Here is a 22,828-nt window from a genome sequence, read left to right on the forward strand (position 1 = left end):
CCTCAAAATACAACCCCCCCCCTTTTTTTAAAAGATGACCACAGTTTAATATTTTCAATCATATGAATAGTAATATTGTTTCAAATTAATGTTACTTGACCGCTATGCCAGAAGAAATGCTTTTATTTCCCGCTGAAGCGTTTCAATGGCACACATTGTTCGCGTTGTGTTTGTGCTGTATTTCAAATGACCCTTATGAAGTCTCTTCTCTATTGTGATTTTGCTGGTTTTGTTTATCCAGGTGCCTCTTTTCAGTATGTGAAAACTTGATGTATTTGTCCACGTTTCTAATGAAGTAACAATGCTCAATCCATACGCTTAATCCATACACCAATTTTCAAACCCTGTATGTATACAGTTATAAGGTCTTCCATACTGTATGCCTGGCCGTCCACGACATCACTTCAAACATGATACATGGGCGTTGTCGGTACACGATTCGGGATGCCTGCACGATCCGTCCGCGCATGCGCATAATGACGTAGTAGAAAACGCGCATGCGCAAATGATAATTCTGTTTTGCGACGATTTACGACACTGCACGATCTGTTCCACGCTTGCGCACCTTTGTACCGCGACTTTCACTACTGTCCACCTCTGGTCTCATGTCACTTCTGCACACTATGCGTTCTTTCGAGTCATTTCCGTTGTCATTTTGAAATACTCTGTAACGTTTCCCCAGACTTGTTTGTAGTTCTTTCTTCATGTAAGTGCAGATAGTCCAGGCAGAAATGCATGTTATGTTCCTTGTTGTCTTCTGTAAACACCATTGAAGGGATTATTTTCCTCATTTAGATTATATAGATAGATATATTAGCCTATATAGACCCATACTAATACAAAATTACTCAATTTAAAGTTAAGTAATATTAGCAGCTTTTAATAAAAAAATGACACAAACTGTCTTTGACAATACTACGGACATCAGATCGAAACACAGCAAGTTAAGTAGGCCTAATGCCATACAGCAATGAATCGCAAAGGGGAGTATGGAGGAAACTGAAGGTTTGCAGTGACAGAAAGACTCAGACTTTATTCCACATGTAACCATAATCGTGTATGTTCATGTAACAACTCCTTTATTATTTTGGATTAGCAACCACGTAAACACATCGTAATGCATAGCGTAAGCTACATTTAAAAACATCAAAATAGACCCGCCGTGAACTGTTAAATGAAAAACACAATGTAGCCTACAAAAATATGCCGCCACCTGGCCGTCAAGTGTTTCATCGCATGCGTGATACCAATAGTGTAGGGAAACTGTGATGTGGTTTACTATGTAATTACGCGCATGTGCAGAACGGATCGTGCAGGCATCCCGGATCGTGTACCGACAGGCGTCGCTAGCACAATATATTCGGGGCTCTAGCCCCGATTGTTTGTAATCTAGCCCCGAATGTTTTGGCCTGGAAATATAATAACAGGAATTCAGTAACTGGACGTTTAAAATTCGCTGCTGACGCTGTGCACACACGTGCATTATCGCCCAGCTCATAAAAGTGAAAGCACTAACGCATTACCATATATGCTTTTTTTTGCTCAAGTCAAGTTTCGAAGACACTCTGTGATGATTCAACCATCAAAAAAATGAACAGGAAAAATACATGGATAAAAGAATCATAAAGAACTTTGAAAAGTCCACAAGAGAATGAAGTACAGTAGACATAAGTAGCTAGACATAGATAACAATGGGTCAGATGTATAAAGTTACATATGATTACTTTGTGATATTATATTGCATAAATGTGTTCATGCAAAGCATATTTTCCTTGAGAAGAATACATTTAAATTTATGTGATTATTTTGTGTCTGCTAATAAACTATATTGCATAAAAAAGTTAATGCAAAGCATATTTTCCTTGAAAAAATACCCCTTACAACCTAATCCAAATTCCCTACATTAGCCCCTAATGTTTTAGGCTCAGCCCCTGATGGTTTTATATCCTAGATACGCCCCTGATCATCAATAAAACCTATATCACACGCAAACGCCAATAAATATGATGTAGCAAAGCCCGACATGCATGTACAATGTCTGGGCCGGTATGCAGACATATCGTCATATTTTCTTGAACGTTTGATGTTCAACTTCTGCGAGAGAGAGAAAGTGAGAAGGGGCTGGTTCTTTCACTTGCTTCTCTGAATGTTTACACAGCATGAAAACCCAACAGTGATTTATAGAACACTATAATGCATTTCTACATATGACTATTGTGTTTTGGAAAGTGGTCATAGTTGGTATTCACCGGAGAAACAAAAAAATCAATTTTTCATCCTTTGTCACACTATTCATTCTGTCACTTCACAATGCGAGTCTGGGTGTGTTCACGGTTGGTTAGCGCTTAACGGTTTGCTTAGATCACTGCTGATTCTTAGCCTATTGAAAAGTACACATTTTAGCCGCCGTTCTGTAATAGGGGAGAACAATCAGGGCCTATTCAGGACTGAAGGACACCCTCCCTCAGTCAACATTTGGCTCTCAAATCCATAGCCGCCATCGGCTCTCTGGCCCCCGGAATGCATCAGTTACTTTCAATGCTCTGATATTCATTTACAGAGTTGTTGTGGGGCTATTTTGTCCGAAAATCCAATGAGAAATCATATGCATGCGGTTATGATACACACACACATCAGGGTTAGCTATCCACATTAATGTCTACTTTGCAACAAATTTATATTTGTCATATTGACAAATGACACTACAATGAAGTATAAAATTGAGAAAAACAGGACTTTGAAACAGAAGAACAAACCGTGTGAGTGAATACGTGTCTCTGACTCCACATCACACGTGTTCAGGAGTGTGTGCGAGAGAGCTACCGGTGTAATCTGAGCTCCTGGAGGTGAGAACTTCTAGTCACAGTGATGGTAAGCACACACTCCAACTCACCCACAATCCATTAACCAATCGCCCATGCAAATTTGATACCAGCCAAAGACAGGTCTGTTCTTTAACAGCGTGTCACCTATTTTATTTCCGCATAAATACACATCCGATAACCCTGTGATTCATTTTGAAATGCCCTGTTAAGATGTGCATATATTTACTCTCTGCAGCATCAGGCACGATTGAAAAGTTAAAGGGATAGTTCACCCAAAATAAAAATTCTGTCATCATTTATTCACTCGTATGTTGTTCAAAACCAGCATATGACTGTTTCTTCTGTGGAACACAAAAGAAGATATTTTGAGAAATGTTTTGGGTCCATACAATGGAAGTCAATGGGGGAAATTGTTTTTTGGTAACCAACATTCTTCAAAATATCTTCTTTTGTGTTCCGCAGAAGAAAGAAAAGTCGTACAGGTTTGAACTGACACGAGGGTGAGTAAATGATGAAAAGATTTTACATTTTTGAGTAAACGTTACGTTTAGTCACTCATTCGATGATTAGAGTTAAACTGCGATCGATAGAGTTAATAGAGTTAAAACGGTTCAATTACCTCTGAAACAAGGACAGGTTTGACAACTCATGTCTATACATAGTCTATATATGTCTATACACTGGAAAAAGAAATATTCCTTATATAAATCAAATCACATACAGCTAATGTAAACTTGTATCAGCTATTACACGTTGATATGTAGAAAGTTGCATGAAATGTTTTGGAACAGATTTATGGAAAAAAAGAAAATCCTTTGGTCTGACCGCCTTTTTAATCTGCAGCCTCTTCTGTCACCAAAATCCCTTCTCTCCTAACTTTGTTTACCTAATCATAAACATAACATGGTGTGTTTACATAAATGTCAATCAGATCCAATAAAAATTCCTTACATCTGCACTAAAAAATGCTGGGTTATTTTCAATCCATGGTTGGGTCAAAAAGGGACAAAGCCACCCATTGGGTAAAATTAACCCAAACATTTTTTTCATATGTGATGGATTGAAACAACCCAGCATACCTAAATTTGTAATCTAATGCTTGGGTTTGTGCCATTTGGCTGAACCATTGGTTAAAAATAATTACAAATCATTTTTAGATTTGGTTTGCTATGTATGTTGCACCTTTATGTTAAATCTTAAACTATATTGTGTATGTTGCACCTCTTTGTAAAACTAAATTAATGCCTACATTGCATAAAGCATTCAGTTCACGTGCACTGCCCTGAAATTAGCGAAACTGTGCATCATATTCATGACGCAGCAACCCTATTTAACCCTGAAAAACTGTTGTCACCTTATGTAACCTGTGACAGGACTGCAGATCACTAAAGATTTGCCTTAAACAGTTACACCTGCAGTGCCCACATCTGTTTTAGTCTGTTCCCTTCGTCCCCAGGCTGTTTGATAAAATATGAGGAATGCAGACAATCCAGTTTCAAACCCATTCGTTTTCTCATCCTGCTGCCATGTTACTGTGGTGAAGTCATGCTGCTATGGGGCTGTCGCTTTCATTTATTCATCAAGAGCAATGAAACTCTGTGTATGCTTGTGCTTCAATAGCAAAAAGAACACTGATTCACGCTGAGATGTGTTTTGACCTGAAATATGGTTCAGACAAAACAATTAGGCCTACAGTTTAATATGTGAAATGGTTTTTTAACTGCATATTAGCCTACCATAATACAACCATTGGATATGTTTCAATATGCACTAATGGCTAATATATTAGGCGTGTGAATGTTTACGGCAAATGTGTTGTTTATTTTATGCATTGTATGTTATAGGCTTTTACATAATTTTGTATATTTTATTTCTTTATTCAGCTACATAGATTTAGAGACTAAAAATGCAGTCATTTAGTAACTCAAACGTTATCTTTTAATAGTAATAAAATATAGAAACGTATGTATTTATACTATAGTTGCAAAGACAGTGAGGAAGATATGTCAACTTCAAGATGAGGTCACAGCTTTGTGTTTCAAGCAGATCTAAACGTTTACGGTTTCCCCTGTATTAAATGAAATTAAATGCGACATAAATCGCCCTTTCGTCACCCCAAAATGTCAATCACCTTTCTTAGAAACAAATAAGCAAATAATTAAACTGTTTACTAAGCGATAACATCTGTATAACGCGCATGATGGCAGAAAGGTTACGCCTCTAGTCCTCAGGTGAGCTCCGCCTACTGCCACCGTGATTGGACAAGGCGCCCGTTTCTTCGCTCTGATTGGTGGAAACACGTGTCAGTCGTTTCTTACACGTCCCCGACGCGATACTTTACAACAGGTAAGTCTACCTGACTGACACACAGGGAGGGTTTTGGATACAGCGCGCGTCTGGATGTACGTGCAAGGACGTTTAGGATAATCCCATTTATGCGTTTTCGCGGTTAGGAATAAGCGTTTGATATAATTGTCGATATTTTCACATAGACATGGCGAGTATGGGACTGAATACAGAAGAACGGGCGGTTTTCACGCAGCTGAAGCCCGTGAGGATGTCTGGAGCGGACGGGCCGGAGGACTCGGTGTTTGAGGACGTTAAACCCGCGGTGAGACTCGCAAATAATGCTCTTGAAATGGCCCAAGTATGACAGGAGCCCTGGTTCCTGCCTTAAATACAGACGAGAAATATTTTAAAAAATAGTTTAATAGCCTATATATGCGCACCCAAATATTATATGCAGAAACAACCGATGAATTGTATCATTATGACCAGCTTTTAACGCACCCGGGTTTTGAAAATATGGAAATATCGATGATAAAATAATGGAAATATTGCAGGCACCTATTTTAGGGCAGGTGAAAGGTGCGCGCGCGTTACATCCACTCACGAGGGGCCACGATTTGCTGTTGTTACTTTCACCTGAATGGTGGATTTATGACGAGCCGTTTGGTGTCAAAAGTTTTGATTATAAATTATTGGTTAGGCCTATTATACAACACGAATTACATATTATTTAAATATGCTCGCTTATTTCATTCTTGATTTATTATTCGTTACGAAAACAAGTGCTCATCAATGCACAGTTGGCAGTTATGGTGAAAGTGATGTCAGTTTAAGTGTTAATGACGTCATACGGAAAATGTATATAGCCTAATGCAGATTAACCCATTGTTTGGTTAAGAGACATTTAAGCTTTTTAAAATTTTAATGTGTTGATTGTTTTTATTTTAGTTTTAAAGTGCCTATATGTGTCAAAAATGGCATATTTTCCATTTTAATGATCAAATCCACATGGTGGCAATGAATTCTCAGTGACAACTAAAGATTTACATGTCCGAATGGAATAACCAGTATTCTCCTTTGGATTGTATGGGATCCTAATGTGGACTCCCAACAACACCTCTAACCTACCTGAGCCAATGACTGGTGATGACCTCGTTGCACTTCTTCAAAACTTCATATGGCCACAGGGAACATGTAGGTTGTTGGCTAAACTGAAGGAAACAGCCTAAGTTTCAAATGGGCTTCTGTCATTGACATGTGGTTGGTGATGGGAAGCTTACTGTTGACCTCATGTGCTGTAGGGAACGCTCGTCTTTAAAGCCTACTAATTGCCAGGTAAATTGTGCCATCGCACGTACCTGCTATTAAAGGTCTTTAAGATAAATTAAAATGCATGAATGTCATAATTATTATAACTTTAACTTGAGATCATTTTAACAATATTATCTAAAGTCATAATGGTGCCATGCGTGTCCCCTTTAGTCATTTTCTGCACTTTATAGACGTCCTCGTGGTCCGTGCCCTCTGCCTTGAAGAGCAGCCAAGATGCTTTCTTTAGCAGTCTCGGAAAGCCAAAACAACTGTTATCTATTTCCCCCAAAGCCGTAAAACATCATTTTAGTCTCAAAGGTTTGTTTTCTCTCTCTGCTGCCCTCAGATGAATTGTGCTGTTATGGCTCCAGACAAGAAGCCTATCAGTCCATTTTATGGGCATCTGTGGACAAATCTTCATCTTTTTGCATTCCTTTTGACCATTATTTCAGAGGCAAGACAATTGTGTTGTAATTTGGATAAGGCCTGAACCCTGGATTAAAGACGGCTAGGGCCGTTTAGCAGACACATATTATATATTTATTTTGTGCTTTTAAATAACATCCTTCCACTAACACACTTTCTCAAAGAGTGAATGGGAAAGATCTTTGTAACTTCGTAAAGCGACCCATGTTGTCAGTGAACATTTGAGGACCGAAATACTGAACAAAATGTCAAGGAATATTTTTATGTCTAACTCCGTCTCCAAGCCGTTATCGGCCCCTGAGATACATAACTGGCAGTTGTAAATGTTCTCAATCATTAACTCAGTTCTTGGGCCAGGGTTCACCTGCCGCCTTCCTTCTCCTCACACCAAATGCGATGAACAGAACCCTGCGAGTAAGAACCGGGTCTCTAAAGCCAAGAGGCCACAACCAAGGGTGATCGCTGTCAGTGCCACCACAACACAAGGCCCGTTTGTGCCTGAGACTCGAAGCAGGTGCGGTATGGATGCCAGGTCTGACGTGAAAACAAAAGCTTTTTTCCGTTTACTACCTGGTTTAAACTTTCCAAAGCTGGCATGGAGGTGGTATTGACGTTAACGCTGAGAGAGAAATTGTCTGTAATAAGCATCTAATCTAGAGCAATATGAAATGTTGCAGAGATGTCATCATTTGTTGTACATTCCCTGTGAGTGCATGACCTCACATGTCAGGGTATGAGTTACCTTAAGGGACGAAGATGGTATGTCAAACCGCATTGGTGGGTTGCCAAAGAAAGGGATTTTGACGATACACGTCATATTGTTGACTTAGCTGGCACTTCAGACAGCTGGACATTGCGGTGGAACGTTTATTATCAAATATAATGAATGCAAGGATGTTAACAATAAAAGCGGTTGCTTTTAAACAAAAGTTTTAGGGTTTTTTTTTTAAGTTGAAGAACATTGATAGAATAGAATCAAATGAGCACATTTGTAATATTGACCATGTGATCGTCTTTATACAAAAAGTTGGATTTCCTTTCTTATTTTTGGAATATTGTCAAATCATACTGGAATAACATAGATTATAAGGTTCTACGCCAATTTGTGGCGTTCCTGCCTGCTCAAGTACATGCTGTCATTAAAACAACAGGGAATAAAAGAAATACTGAAATTTGGAAATCCATGCTGAATTTTATTTACACATTAAATGTGTATGCTTATATTAACATTTTTTAAATAGTTTGTAAATTTGTAAGAAATTAAATACAAATTGAAATAGAATAGAATTTTCTTGTACTCCACTACCTTTAATGTCTTATTTTAGCAAACATACAGCTGCAGAAAAAAATAAAATAAAACAATTAAGAGACCATTTCAAAATCAGTTTTTCTGATTAAAAATGTTTCTATTTATTTTCATTCTGTGAACTACTAACAGTAATTCTTCCAAATTTCAAATAAAAATCTTGTTTCTATTTGCATTTATTTGCGGAAAATGAAAATTGGAGAAACAGGTGAAAATATCAGAAAAGATGCTCTGTATTTTTTCAGACCTCAACAAAGAAAACAAGTTCATATTTATATTAAGCAATACAACAGTAATACTTCTATATGTATTTAGCAAATGTTTTCAAAAAATAATGTGATAACCTTGATTTTTATCACAGTTTTCATGTGTCTTTTCGTGCTGTCAGTTTTTCACATTCCTGTTGGATGACTTTGTCACTCCTGAGTTTTTTTTTTTTGTTTTTTTTTTATTCAACAGACACTGGACTGGAATGACCACAATACACCTAGAAATGCTGTGTAAATGAAAATTTTGTATGATCTCTTAATTTTTTCCATGGCTGTATGTCTCATGTCATTACGGCTTGCCTTAACTTCAGACGTGGACTGTTGAAGATGCGGGTATTTTGGTTGTTCGGGATTTTGCATGCGCTAACCATTTCATCATGGGACATTTGACTTGCCAATTGACTGGTTTGGTGAATCTCGTTCGTTAGTATTGCGAAATTCCCTTATTTATCAGTATCTGGAGCTTACAGCTCCGTTGCTCTTGAATGGCTCTCCCGTGTGTGCTCTTTTCAGCGTTCTATTTTTGTACATTGTTTGTGCCCATATCTCCTCCAGCTATCGCATGTCAGTGTTTTGGTTTTGCTTTGTGTTCCATGTCTGCCACACCTATGAGGTTTCTGTTTACTCTGTGCTGCAGTGGAGCACTTGGAGCTCTGCGGAACTTTGCTTTGTGTACACTGTTAAAGCAGGCAATGAGCTCTCCTACTGCTTGTACCAGGCGCCGGAGTCACAAATCAACTTTTGACAACTTTAAAGACAATAATTGTGTATTCATGCCAAATCTTTTCGCTTGAATAGGGTAAAGATGCAACTAGCTTTCCAATTGGAACACTGCCACTAAAATCGATAATAAATCTAAAATAGGAAAAATCTGTAAACTAGTCAACCTCACCGAATTTACTAGTCAACATCATTTGAACCATTTAGTAATTCAAAAGTTGTTACAGACTCATAATCGTCTTCTGTTCCTTTCAGACACGAATGGAGATGGATAAATATTTGCCCCCAAGTGGCCTAATGCTGTCCCCACCCATGACAGACAAGAAGTACCGTCGAGACAGCGCTTCTGTGGTTGATGAGTATTTCGCAGATGAGAAACCTGCTCCTTACAGCCTCAACATCAACGTCATCTTTCCCAACACCACACACCTACGCATGGGCCTGTACCGTCCCAACAAACCCTTGGTGCATCACATCAAAACCGAGCCAGGGTTGGAAGAACCCTGCGGCATTCAGGCGCTCCCCGAATTCACCTCCGTCTTCAGCGTGCCCCAGACAGTCAACAGTCTCTTCATCAAACCGGACATGAGCGTTACAGACGAGCTCCTCATTGGCCCTCAGCAACCTTCGGCCTATCAGATGCCCGTCAGTAGTAGTGACCTAACCACCATGACCTTCTCTCAGAGCCAAGCTATAAACGGCATCGGCGCATCTGACAGGACCATGCTCAACCTGAACACTGTGGCCTTGACGACACAATCCGCCGAATTCGTTATGCCCGAACCGTTCTACACGTCACCTCAGCCACACAGTTTGCCTCCGTCGCCCCCCAACTCCCAGCCGGGCAGTCCGGAGAACCAGGCAGAGCTCATTACCTCCATCCCTCCTCCCCCGCCGTACCAGGGCAGAATCGGAATGAAGGTAGGACAGATGACTCCTCATTCAGTGCTAATGGCCCATGGTCAGGGCGTCCTCACGGGACCCAGATACAACCGACGGAACAATCCTGAGCTGGAGAAGAGGAGGATTCATCACTGTGACTTTCCAGGTTAGTGTGGGTTTACAAAGAGTCCAAATGTGGATTACATTCGCAAAGGCTTGACATTAACTTAAAGGGATAGTTCACCGAAAAATGAAAATTCTGTACATTTACTCATCCTCAAGTTGTTCCAGATCTGTATATATTTTGTTGTTGGGCTGAACACAAAGAAAGATTCTTGTAAGAATGTTTTTAACCAAACAATTCTGGGGCACCATTGACTGTAATAAAGGTAAACGGAAATAGGGAGGATGTGAATGCAAACAAACTTGTTTGGGTGTAAAAACGCTATTTATTATAATCTATAGTTGTTTTATATGGTCATGCAGTGTAAATAGCTTATTATTGACATTAAAGGGATAGTTCACCCAAAAATGAAAATTCTGTCATCATTTACTCACATTCGAGTTGTTCCAAATCTCTTTGTTCTGATGAACACAGAGAAAGATATTTGGAAGAATGCTTATAACCAAACAGATCTTGCCCCCCATTGACTACCATATAAGGAAAATTCTGTTGAACACAAAAGAAGACATTTTGAAGAATGTAGGACAGCAAACAGTTCTGGGGCACTTTTGACTACCATTGTATTTTTTCCTACTATGGTAGTCAATGGGGGGCAAAATCTGTGAAGCTGGTGATAAGCATCCTTCCAAATATCTTTCTCTGTGTTCATCAGAACAAAGACATTTATACAGATTTGGAACGACTCGAAGGTGAGTAAATGATGACAGAATTTTCATTTTTGGGTGAAGTATCCCTTTAATGTTGACTTTATATTCCTGATGTCTTGTTTCACTTTTCTAATAATTTTGGTGTATTGAAGAAGTGTTTCGACTTTTATTCGTCAAAATATGAAAAATACCTGGCAACCACTTTGTTAAAACACGCAACAAGTTTGTGAACTAACATACAACCAATTTTCTCTCTACCAGGATGCTGCAAAGTTTACACGAAGAGCTCTCACTTGAAAGCGCACCAAAGGACTCATACAGGTGAGAAACTGGAATCTCTCTAATATTTGAAGTTATCGCCTGATGCAACACATCAAGACAAAAGCCACAAATCTAGCAACAGCTCGTATCGAGACGACAGCCTAAAGACAAGAGAGACATAGGAAGACAGAGAACAGGGCGGAGGGGGAGATTAATTGACTCTCTTTTCATGCTTTTATACACATTGTGTCTGCATGCCTGTACAAGCCCTGCATGCTTTCCCGAGGGGCAAATCGCAGAGCGGCGGAGGAAAAACCTGTTCCTCTTGCTTTTTCCGTCTGCGTTTGGGGGGGAGGAGTAAACCGCTGCCAGAAGAGAACTCGGCAGTTTCACCATGTTCGGCTCGCCGTAACACGAAACCCACCGGAACCCCACCACACTTTACAATGAAACCCAAATCTTTCACCTAACACTTCATTTTTTTTAAGCTGATAAAAGCAGCTTTCCAGCCTATTTGCTCCTTTTCTTTGCCTTCCATTTCGGGGTGGTCACACGAATAGTGCAGAGGGATTCCCTTTAGCCTGAGGTATCGCTATTGTTGTGCACTCGCTCTCCGGCGCCTGGTGGTATATTCACGAATGCATTGAAGATCAGACGGCAGGTTCCTTCCCATGTGGTGCGCTGGGAATGGAGCAGCTGGTGCAGCAGCGCAGCAAGTATTAGCACAGGTGAAACGAAAGGAATAAGCCTCTTGAGGCCATGCGTTACAGTGATTTTACTGCGGGTGAAGGCGGTTCTTTAGCACGACATGAAGCAGGGAGCTAAATGCTTGAAGTGTGAACTGTAACAACACAAATGTTGAATTAAGAGTTGAATTTATTTTTGATAATCATTTTAACTACATTTTAGACTTTACAACAGCTCTGAATGCATCCGACAGAACTTTGTTGTGCAACGCATATTGTTTTCCCTGCGAGCCGCACATTCATCACGTCCTCTGCGTTTTGTCCATCAACATACTATGTTTATGGTGACACAAGACAGGTAGTCGTTTTCCAGGTGGACATTGTTTGGAGTTGTGTTTCAAAAGACATTGGGGGCTGGGAACGAGACCACCTCGCCGAATGCTGACAAACAACGGTTAAAGAGCGCTAGAACATTCTGTTCTATATTTAGATGAAAGTCAGAACAGGTTGATGACACTTGTAATTTTGATGTCTGAAGGAATGATGTGTTCTAGTCAGGAGATGATAGAAGACAATAATTCAATTGGGGAAAGTATGTCAGGATATACTCTCTGTACTCCTGGAAAACAATAAAAAAGTAAGCCAGCAAACTATAGTTGGGTTATGTAGAAGGTTCTGAAAACCATTTGCCAGTTTTCTGGAGCGTATCAAAGCGTGCTTTTTAGGAATTTTTATGAATACTTCAAAGGTACAAGCTGTCCTCATATTAAAACCGATAGCTGAAGGCAGGGAAATGTCTTTCACCATGCTAATGAGGTTTTTTTTACCGATTGCTTGGAGGGCAATTGGTTCGATTGTGAAAGCCACTATTATCGCTGTAATTGAACTTGTTGCCCACCTTGCTCAAACAGAAGCTACTGATAAAACCCCTGCATTGGTGATTTTATGAGTGTCCGTGTGCGTTTGCATGCAGTTATTGTGTAACGTCACCAAGTGACTGTTTGACTTCAAGTAAAGGCTGAATTATAAAATACGGCTTTTATTATAAAGCACTTGACATCACACGCTTGCCGACATTGTAATGGCTACAGAGACATTTTTATTTCTTCCGAAAGCTTGATTTCTATTGGCTGGTCATTGTCGTAGAGGATCCTACACCTGGGGATGTCTTCCAAAGACCCCTTCCAGGGGTGTGTGTGTGTGAGAGCAGTAAAAAGGTTTAGCAGATAACACATTAGCTGTTGCACAACCGCCAGCTAACCAAATAATATCTCTCCGTTGTTTGAGCTTGTTGGCCCTTAAACACGGATTCCACAAGCTCAATTGTTTGATAGGGGAGCTTTACCTCATTCAAGACACTTTTGTCGGCTTGTTAGAAGAGCATTTGTTTGTCTCCCTTCAATTCCGTTTTCATGTATTGAAAAGGCTGGAGTGTAGGAGCCGGTGTAGAGTTAAATCAAATATTGCTTTCAGCACCTACCAAACAGCCACTCCGCTGCTGAACTTCTGCTCGTGTCTGTTACTTCCTGTCGAAGCTTTCGTCACCTCAACCGACATTATTGTTGTTTGACGTTACATATTAAAATTCCTTTTGTGGAAAGAACCGCAAAATAATATGTGGATTAAGTTGAATTGTAAGAGTAATAGTTGCTGTGAGTAATTCGATTTACAAACTTTACATACCCTCTACTTAAGAAGACATCAGTTGTGATCAACCACTTTAGTGGAGAATATATAATGCACTATATTAAATAATATATTTCAATATATTGGATGCAAGTGCTTATATTTTTCTATATATGATAAGCGGCAATTCCTTATGTATTATTCAGTATATTGTAATATATTTACATTGTATTATTCTATATATTGTCAAATGGATATTAAATGATTTATTATATTGGCAGTTAATATACAGGAAAATATATTCATTTTGCATACGGGCCAAACTAGCAGTGTAGTTTGTCAAAAAAGAAAGCAGCAAAATATTCTCATTGGCATCAAATAAACTTGAGGCAACTTTTTTAAAGCAACACTTTGTAGTTTTTCAACCTTAAAATAATGTCTCAAAAATAATTTCAGTGGTAGAACAACTTGTAACCTGACGAATTTTACTGCCACTGCTACCTGAGCAGCCTCACAGTGGCTACATCCACACTCTGTAAGTTCTGTGTTCGGGTCGGTACACACAGCCCCGCCCATCCCCTGCCTGCGGAAGAGTGCCACATGGTTTTCAAACGACGTTTCTGCATTCACCGGTTCCATCAGCTTAGTAAACAAATTCATGTGTATTGCGCTGCCCACGGGGAAGCTTATACAGCGACATTATTTACGACACTGGTAACAGACAATTGCGCTTATCAACCACATGGGGGAACCTGTGAGCAAAAGTTTGATAGTGCTGCTTTAAAATAAAAAAGAATCCAAAATACAGTTTTGGCTGGTAAAAATATTGGTAACAGGTTGCATTTGTTAACATTAATAAATGCATTAACATGAACTAATAATGAGCGATATCATTTTTCAGCATTTATAATTCTTTGTGTTTGTGTTTACATAAAATATGTCTGTGTGCTGTGCATATTAATTTTGTATTTATAACAACATACACAAAGATGCATATATTTAAGAAAATTATTAAATATAAACATTTATAAAAATGTATATATCATTTAAATTAGTGGTAAATATAAATAAATACATGTAAATGTTTCCTAAATATGTAGACATACATGTATGTGTATGTGTTTATAAATAAAAAATTAACATGCACAGTAAACAGACATATATTATGTAAACACAAACATTTATTCTGTGTGCGATTAAGATGTATGCTTATCGTTTGACAGCCCTAGTTAATGCAAATGAAGTGATTCATGTTAGTTCACTGTGCATTAACTAATGCTAACAGTTACAACATTGATTGCAAAAATGCTGAAATTAACATGAAGTAAGATTAATAACAGATGTAAACGTATTGCTTAGTGTAAGTTCATGTTAACTAATGCAGTCTTACTGTAAAGTGTTATCAAAATATTTATGGCTAGTAAATTCTCATTATTCATTCTCCATCTGAAGGTGCATGTTAAAGTTGATTCAGTTAACGTTCATTCAGGGCGCCTGTTTCAAATAAAGCCTGTTAGCTCCCAATCATACATGAAAAGACAGAAGCACCTGCTAACATTTGTCAGTGAAGAAGCGAGTTAACCAAAGGAAAGTTAGAGACTTAAGTTCTCACGTTTAAATCTATTACACACCCCTCACTTTCTCTCTTTTCTTATCATGCGCACACATAAATCATGACTTGGTTTGATTTGAATTCTGTGGTGGTGTTTTCAATCGTTTGTTTGACTGTGTTCCGTGACCCGGTCCCATTATTCTGAACACACTGAGCTTTTGAGGATTCAGCTCTGTGGCAAACCTCACAATGTCTGATCTTATCATGGTGTGTTAAGCACTATGTAAATGACTTCCGTGTTTACACATGGGAGTTGTATTACTACCCAAACCACAAGCACATACTCGTCTAATTCCTTCATAACTGCCATTTAGAAATGCTCTGACACACACACACACAGTGTTGCATGTTCAAACTGGACTTTGTATGCGTCTGACATTTACGGACTAGTGATGGCCGGTTAGCGAACGAATCGTTCATTTGAACCGGTTCTTTTTAGTGAACCGGTCGAACCGGTTCACCAAATCGGAGTGAATCGTTCGAAACGGTTCGCGTCTACAAAAAGCACTTATCCACAAATTCCTTCAATTACTCACTTTTGACATGCATGAAAACCCATCCGACTCAAAATAAACCAGCCAGTATCAACGACTTTTCAGTAAATCCAACAGTACACTACTACACGCTGAACTGAACTGTTAAGCACGAGCGGAGAAGCTATTCAAGTTATAGCTAAGCTAGCTGATATAGTGAGCATGCGTGCAGTGGCGTGTTCTATCGAACGCTCCGCCTAGAGCGATCCTCGTTCTCGATTCAAGAATCGGTTGCCACAGTTTTCGGATCACCACTGAACCAACCGAGAGCTGTCTTTCGGACATGTCCGATTTGTGAACCGGTTCAACCGGACAATCGGTTCAACATATAAGAAACTACATTTGCAACATGAACATAAACATTTGAGCACAGATCACACTTTTTAATGGTCATAAATATTTGTACAAACATATTCTTTATATTAATGTTGCTTAAAATGCATTACAGAAAACGTTTGTGCAGTTGTGCTTTTATGTTAATTATTGTAAAGGTTAAAAATAATTGTTTGTAAAAATAATAAACTAAACATTTATTTGTTTCATAAGTAATCCATGGTGTTTTCATGAACATCTTATTTAATTTCTAAACAAGATTATATAAATCTAAACATGACGTAATCATCATGAGAAGCAAGCGGATTCCTTGAATCGCTCTCGCAGACTAGAAGAATCTAGAGTCACGAGAACCGTTTCTGTCGGGCATGTCCGATTTGTGAACCGTCGAACCGGTTGGCGATTCGCGAATCGCTTCTTCTGACACGAACCGGTTGCAACATCTTCAATTCAGCAGTACACGAACCGAAGAGCCGCTTCTTTCGGTCACGTCCGACTCAGAACCGATGATACTGCACATGCGTGTAATTTTAAAGCAGATAAAAAGCGTCTAAAGCCCTATTCGCACGGGATTAGTATTACCTGGGGACCTCTGGTCATTTGTAATAATTGCAGGGATTGTCTGTGATCATGTAGCGCCTTCGCACGGGATAAGTGAAGCCTGTGATTTTACTCAAATTTACTGACTTATTTCCCGGATGTGATGGCAAGGCTTTGCATATAGTTTGAATAGCCTATTGTTGTATGGTGTTTAATGATATATGACCTGTCAGCATTTGAGACCCGCGATCGCGGTGATCTTCTGTCCGGTGCGCAATCACAGGTCTCAAATGCTGACAATGTTAAATCCCCATTCACACAGCCCGCTGATCCCGGAAAATTGCCAAAAAATTTCCAGAGTGCCTTCTGTGTGAACGCAAACGCATCCCGGATAGACCCGAAAAATGATTCTGGAAAGGGGACCTATAACATTAACGGGATCAGTCCCGGAAAGCGCCCTGTGTGAACAAAAGGCAGAAACAATGCCGTAAAAACCATGTAGTGATGGCACACATCTATAATAAATCGTAAATAATTTGGCTATGAAAACAAATATAGTTAAGCGATTTTTTTTTTTTCGTTTGTAAATCAAAAACTACTATTTGTCTTTAGCTTAATCATGGATGAATGCAAGAGTCCTAATCACCAAACATAATAGGTCAGATGCGAGAAGAGTTGTCTGCTTCTAAACGCTGTTTAAACTTGAAATTACTTCTATCAAAAATATTAACACGAAAATACACAGCGCTTCAATAAACTTGATCGCTTACCAACCTTAAAAACGCACTGTAAAAAAAATCCCGTAAAAAAACAGATAAAGTACTGGCAGAAAATTACCAGTACATTTTCCTTTATTTTACGGACATTTCCATTAATGCTAAAATGCAAATGAATGCAGTGCAAAATGTAAAATACAGGTAAAACAACTGTAAAAATGAACACGGAAAATTCCTTCATATTAATACAGTATATTGTGCCCTATTTTTACGGCTTTTTTTTAGAGTGCGGCTGTGTGCACCTTCCGTGCTCGTGCTGCGGAGAAGCCCGAGTGTTTCTGTGCAAAATTGGAAATATTGCATAAAACATTTGCGAATAAGAACCGTTTCCATCCAACTAGTCAGCCGTCACTGTCCTAATAAACTGCTGCACTAAATATCAGTAAAAATAGTAAGAGAAGCCACTGAATATTATAATTTTCATATATAATAATACTTGCGCAAGCAGACGATTACGAAACACACAATAAATGCAAGATCAGTACTCTGTTTAGTCAGGTTTCGCTGTCTCATAGTGCAGTTACGTGACTTTTTGGAGGAATTTATTCGGCAAATGCTTTTTCATCTCCCATTATTCGCATTAACCCTTTTTTGAAAAATGAAAAACCACCTCAAGCGAGCGTAAAAGCTTTTTTTGGCCTATTAAAGGTTTTTAATTCGAAATTTGGTGTTTCCATCAATCCTTTCTGATGCGAAACTTCAAAATTCGAATAAAACCAGAGTGATGGAAACCCGCTTGTTAACAGACTAACTCCAAACTATAACCCGAACATTTATATGCTTGTTTTTCTCAACAAAAACATTAAAAATATAATTTCATGATCATATACCGACCTTAGTGTTTATTTGTGGTTTGTATAGAATTATGTGCAATATGCTTTAGGTCCTATTAGCGGGTTTTTCATTCGATCTGCGTGATCTTATTCCGAAATGGTTACAAAATCTAAATGCTCAAAAACTTTTCTAAAACTTTGTTTTAAAAAACGATAAACTTATTTTTAAACTCACATTGTTGTACATCATATTACTGAAAAAAATATTATACCGTGCCTTTTGTTTTGCATTAGGCTATGTTGCAAAAATGCTGGCTCATTTTAACTTCGCAGGATTCCGTTATATTTTTTTATTAAGGTTGTGTAAATTTGCACTGAACAATACTGAACAATTTGCATTTATATGTTTTCATATGACATTTTATATTTAGCTTATATTTAGCTTAATCTCATTGGGCTATAGCCTAGTTTTTTTTTAATTGACGTCTTTGACATTTGCAAAAGGCAACAATACATGCTACAGAATAATAACCAAAAAAAGAGATTATTAATTAGGCCTAAATAAAATAGGCCTAATTAATAAAGGAAGGCAGTAATAATAACAAACTGCGCTATTTAGCCGCCTAAAAACACAAGTATCGTTCACAGTTAACAACCCTCACTTCAAGACAAAAAAAATGCACATTACATAACTTTGCAATATATTACGCCATGTGTCTTTACTGGATCTTCACGGAATGTGTGTGAACGCACGCACAGATTCCAGAAAATCACTGGCAGTGTGAATGAACAAAATCTAACGATCCAGGGACAAATTCCCGGACACATTTTCCGTGTATTTTCTGGGATCTCTATGTGAAAAGTGCTTTTGCAAACGTTTCCAAGATAAATAAATAAACGGAAGACTCTCGGTCAAAACAACAGTTTTGACAATGTGTGGAAATGAATCCGCAACCAAATTAATATCAAAACAGCCTCCATTATTAGCAAACGGTGGATAAACCTTGAAAAATGATATATGAGTGCGCCAAATCACAGATATGCCAATTCGCAATGGACTAATATTATCACAGGACCTCGGTGCTCGTCAAAATATGGTAGGTAATTTGTGGGGGAATTTTTACTTTACAAATTACAGACATGGCCGATTCGCACGGGATTAAGATCACAGACGATCTCTGCAATTATTACAAATGACCAGAGGTCCCCAGGTAATAATAATCCCGTGCGAATAGGGTTTAAGTTAGATATTTTTATAAAACAGATGTGTGATGCTATTGGTCCGACAGACTCCGACTGAGTGAGAACCGATGAGTTTAGCTAGTGAGCATGCGTGATTCACCGTGAGGCTACAGAACAGTGTGGACAACTGATGCTGTGCTAATGTTACAGCGCACGTGAACCGCAGGCGAACCGAGGACTTAAAATATGGAGCAATCTGGCAAAGCGTAAATTTATTTAATAACACATAAATCGTATTGAATTATGCATGGATCATATAGTTTCTGTAAAATGCTGATGAAGATTAATTATTCACTTTTTATCTTTAAGACTTAAAATGTCATAGTTTGCTGCACTTCACTGTGCCTATTTGGGTGCTTTAGTTGCAAAACGTATATGTAAGAAACAGATCATGACGTGATGTGTTAACTGACAGAAGTTATGATTACTGGTTTTGGTTTTATATTTGAATGTGCCGAGTGTATTTTCATCCCAGCCGGTAGGGATGATAGATAGACTTGACGCGTTTCGTCAGGGCGAGTGACGTCATTACGTCACTAACGTCAGAGCGTAAGAGAATCGGTGAACCGGTCTTTTGAACCGGTTCATTGAAACGAACTGTCCGAAAGAACCGGTTCGCAGAAAAGAGTCTTATTCTTTCATGTGGTCATTTTGAAGATGAGCTGCAGGTGAAATATAGAAAGATTTCATCTTGTATCATCTAAAACGAAATGTGTTGTTTGTTTTCGTAGGTGAGAAGCCATACCGATGCAGCTGGGAGGGATGCGACTGGCGTTTCGCCCGATCAGATGAACTGACGCGGCATTACCGCAAACACACGGGCGCGAAGCCTTTCAAATGCATCGCGTGCAGTCGCTGCTTCTCTCGCTCGGACCATCTGGCGCTGCACATGAAGCGCCACCAAAACTAACGGACTTTTGTACTTTTAACCATTTTATCGTTTGATATTTCACAGTCATTCTTAACCGAAGATCAAATATACAATATGCTAGTACAAGCTCTGCCAATTACACCCCAGGACTCGACACCTATTCTTCAGGAGGACTGGACCTCACGAGACCGTCACAGAAAGCGCGTAAATAGGATGTATAGTACTGTACATATGTTTTGTATGTGTGTGTATGTAGATGAATGTGAAAACATGTTATGAATACTTGACCTCCCCCATGTTTTTCTAAATTTCAAAGCGCATTCCTTTTCGTCCTTGTCTTCCAAATAACTTGAAACGTAATGCTTGAATTGATGAATCTAAGATACTGTTTCATTCATTTTGGAGTGTGCGATCTCCATTATGTAGTAAAAAATAGTCTCATAGTTAGTATGGAATTCCCCCACCCCATTGAAAATCTCAAATTGTTTGCTTATGGGTTATACCATACAAATCCGAGTAACCTGATGTTTGCTTTTCTCACAGTTGTGTATCCATGGATACATTTCTTTATGGGATTGTGTAAAAGTATGGCTCAGATCAGTTGACTGTTTGATAGATGTGCGGAGAAAATGGGTGATGGATGTACATTGATAAAACCACAGGGTTAATTTGAGTATGTGTGCCAAAGGAATACTAGCTGTTGCTTCACATCTATTTGACATTAAGACGATGAAAATGATGTAAACAAAGAATGCAACATTTTCATATCAAACAGCAGTCAACCTTTAAAAAAAACAATCACTTTTCTATAGTACAAGAAAGTACAGAAGACTTTTTAACCTCACAATTGTCACTTACCTTTCTGAAGAACAAACGTATTCGCTGTGGACAGATGCATTGATGAGCATGTCGGCTGTTTGCCGGTTTGCAAACACTGTTTTAAAAGTTCTCAAGTTCCCTTGATCTTTGTACGTCAGTGATGAAGGCAACTCTTGGATAATGTATATACATGTAAATACATTTCTCTTGCTGATTTTTACTTTTTATTATGAACAAATGGGATTTTGTCAGGTTGGTTTTGAATGAGGGTGAATTAAGTTTGTAGATCTGTTATACTATGTGATGATCGGTTTAACGTTTTGCATTTTCTTGTTTGAAGACAGAATTTTGAGAATAAAAAGAACAATCACATTGCGTGCTGTTGAGTGTTTTATAGCCTGATTATGTTGTCACACGTACTGTAATTGGCAATCTTGTACTGTACGGTCCAAGAAATGAAGTATGGGAATGACGTGCCTTCGCTGGAATCTGATTTGAATATATTTAACATGCCTTGGTTAATAAGTAAAATATGTGATGGTGACATTTGTGTTACCAAATAACAAGATGGACCTGTTTATACTTCTGCATCATATAATCACAGACGATAGTTCTCATTAACTTGGTAGACTAGAGTAGCCTATTAAAACGGATTGATTTATTGCTTTAAGAGGTCTAAAAGTTAATTATTGCTATAACCTTGGCTTAACAAAACTTCTCAGGGACTATCGTATCAGGAGAGGGAAAAAAACTTTTCGTAATGTTTTATTATTGTTTATTTGTGACGCCTGTGAGTAATGCCAAACTTTCTACAATTCACTTTCGGAACCACGCCTGTGTTATATTAAGGCATTAACATGTGACTTTGTTAAAACAGTGAGTCAACTGGTAAATTATCTGAAAAATAGCTGCAAGTTGCAAAGGCATAAAAGCGGGTGGGGATCAACGTTTAGCTTAGATGGAAACAAATAATTACACTGTCTGACAAGATAATTTACTGAATGAAATCCAGCACACAATAAGATGATTACTTGTGGGGCAACACCCTTGTCTTCACTACGGTACAGTATGTGTTCTGTAAGGTGAGAATAGAATAGAATAAAAGCAACACGGTGAGAGCTACAGTTCAGAAGAAAAACAAAATTAACTTTAATTTTTTGAGTTATAAAATCCTTTTCTCATGCCTGTGGTGTTAGTGCAGCAATGAGAATCCAGCTATAACCTGCCCCAGTTTAATCACTTAATAGAAATAACTGTGGCTCACAGAGTCTGATAGTTTTCTTATTTCATACATTAACACCATCTGATGCTAACACACAATCCTTGCAACTAATGTCAAAGCAAACAGAATTAAAATATCGTGGACAGGCCTAGTAAATGGAATGTAATCTAAAATATCTCAAACAAGTGATGTAGGCTGTTAAATAAATCATATTAAAATTATTCCAATATAACTTCTATTTCATTTTAAGATTATTTATGACTGAGCATCACACAAAACCCAGAGGAAACTCCTTGTATTTGTCAGTATGTCTCTGGGTGAATGTTAATGATTATCAAATTTAGAAGTGAGGGCCATAAAGTTTCAGCCAATGTGGTAGTATAACTCCAGGAACAAACAAACAGTATCTCTCCACATGAGCTAAAGTCCTAAGTGAGTATGATGGACTACAAGTTATAGATTTGTAATAGTTTAAGAGCGATGACAATGCCAGGCAACTCTGTTTGTCAAAATTAGAAAATATTTAAAAGTACACAGCCACATAGTTGATATTACTGGAATGATCTAACTTCAAAAGATGACATTTTACAGCAGTATGTAATATAATATAAGATGATTGGATGGGGAAAACACCAGAAGCTGTTACACACATGCGCCACTACAGGGCACCATTGC

At 38.4% G+C, this 22,828-nt stretch overlaps 1 protein-coding gene across 2 annotated transcripts; it reads left to right on the forward strand.

Moving 5' to 3' along the window:
• Positions 1-5,191: 5,191 nt before the first annotated feature.
• klf5l (Kruppel like factor 5 like) lies at positions 5,192-21,300 on the forward strand. Of its 2 annotated transcripts, XM_057360550.1 has the most exons (5): positions 5,322-5,436; positions 8,617-8,657; positions 9,402-10,194; positions 11,121-11,180; positions 19,973-21,300. In XM_057360550.1, the coding sequence occupies exons 3-5, from the start codon at positions 9,408-9,410 to the stop codon at positions 20,149-20,151; spliced, it is 1,026 nt and encodes a 341-aa protein (XP_057216533.1). In that variant the 5' UTR covers positions 5,322-5,436; positions 8,617-8,657; positions 9,402-9,407; the 3' UTR covers positions 20,152-21,300. The 2 variants fall into 2 exon arrangements, with proteins under 2 accessions (XP_057216532.1, XP_057216533.1); XM_057360549.1 differs by lacking the exon at positions 8,617-8,657 and having other exon boundaries at positions 5,192-5,436.
• The last annotated feature ends 1,528 nt before the right edge of the window (positions 21,301-22,828 follow it).

This window comes from Triplophysa rosa, linkage group LG19 (genome assembly GCF_024868665.1).
Source record: "Triplophysa rosa linkage group LG19, Trosa_1v2, whole genome shotgun sequence".
Taxonomy (NCBI): Eukaryota; Metazoa; Chordata; class Actinopteri; order Cypriniformes; family Nemacheilidae; genus Triplophysa; species Triplophysa rosa.

What these genes read in the sequence shown, in the direction of transcription:
- klf5l (XM_057360549.1), top strand. Translation starts at nt 5,320, where the DNA reads ATGGCGAGTATGGGACTGAATACAGAAGAACGGGCGGTTTTCACGCAG. An exon ending in TCATCACTGTGACTTTCCAG is followed by an intron (nt 10,195 to 11,120) that starts GTTAGTGTGGGT and finishes TCTCTCTACCAG; the next exon opens with GATGCTGCAAAGTTTACACG. An exon ending in GCACCAAAGGACTCATACAG is followed by an intron (nt 11,181 to 19,972) that starts GTGAGAAACTGG and finishes TTGTTTTCGTAG; the next exon opens with GTGAGAAGCCATACCGATGC.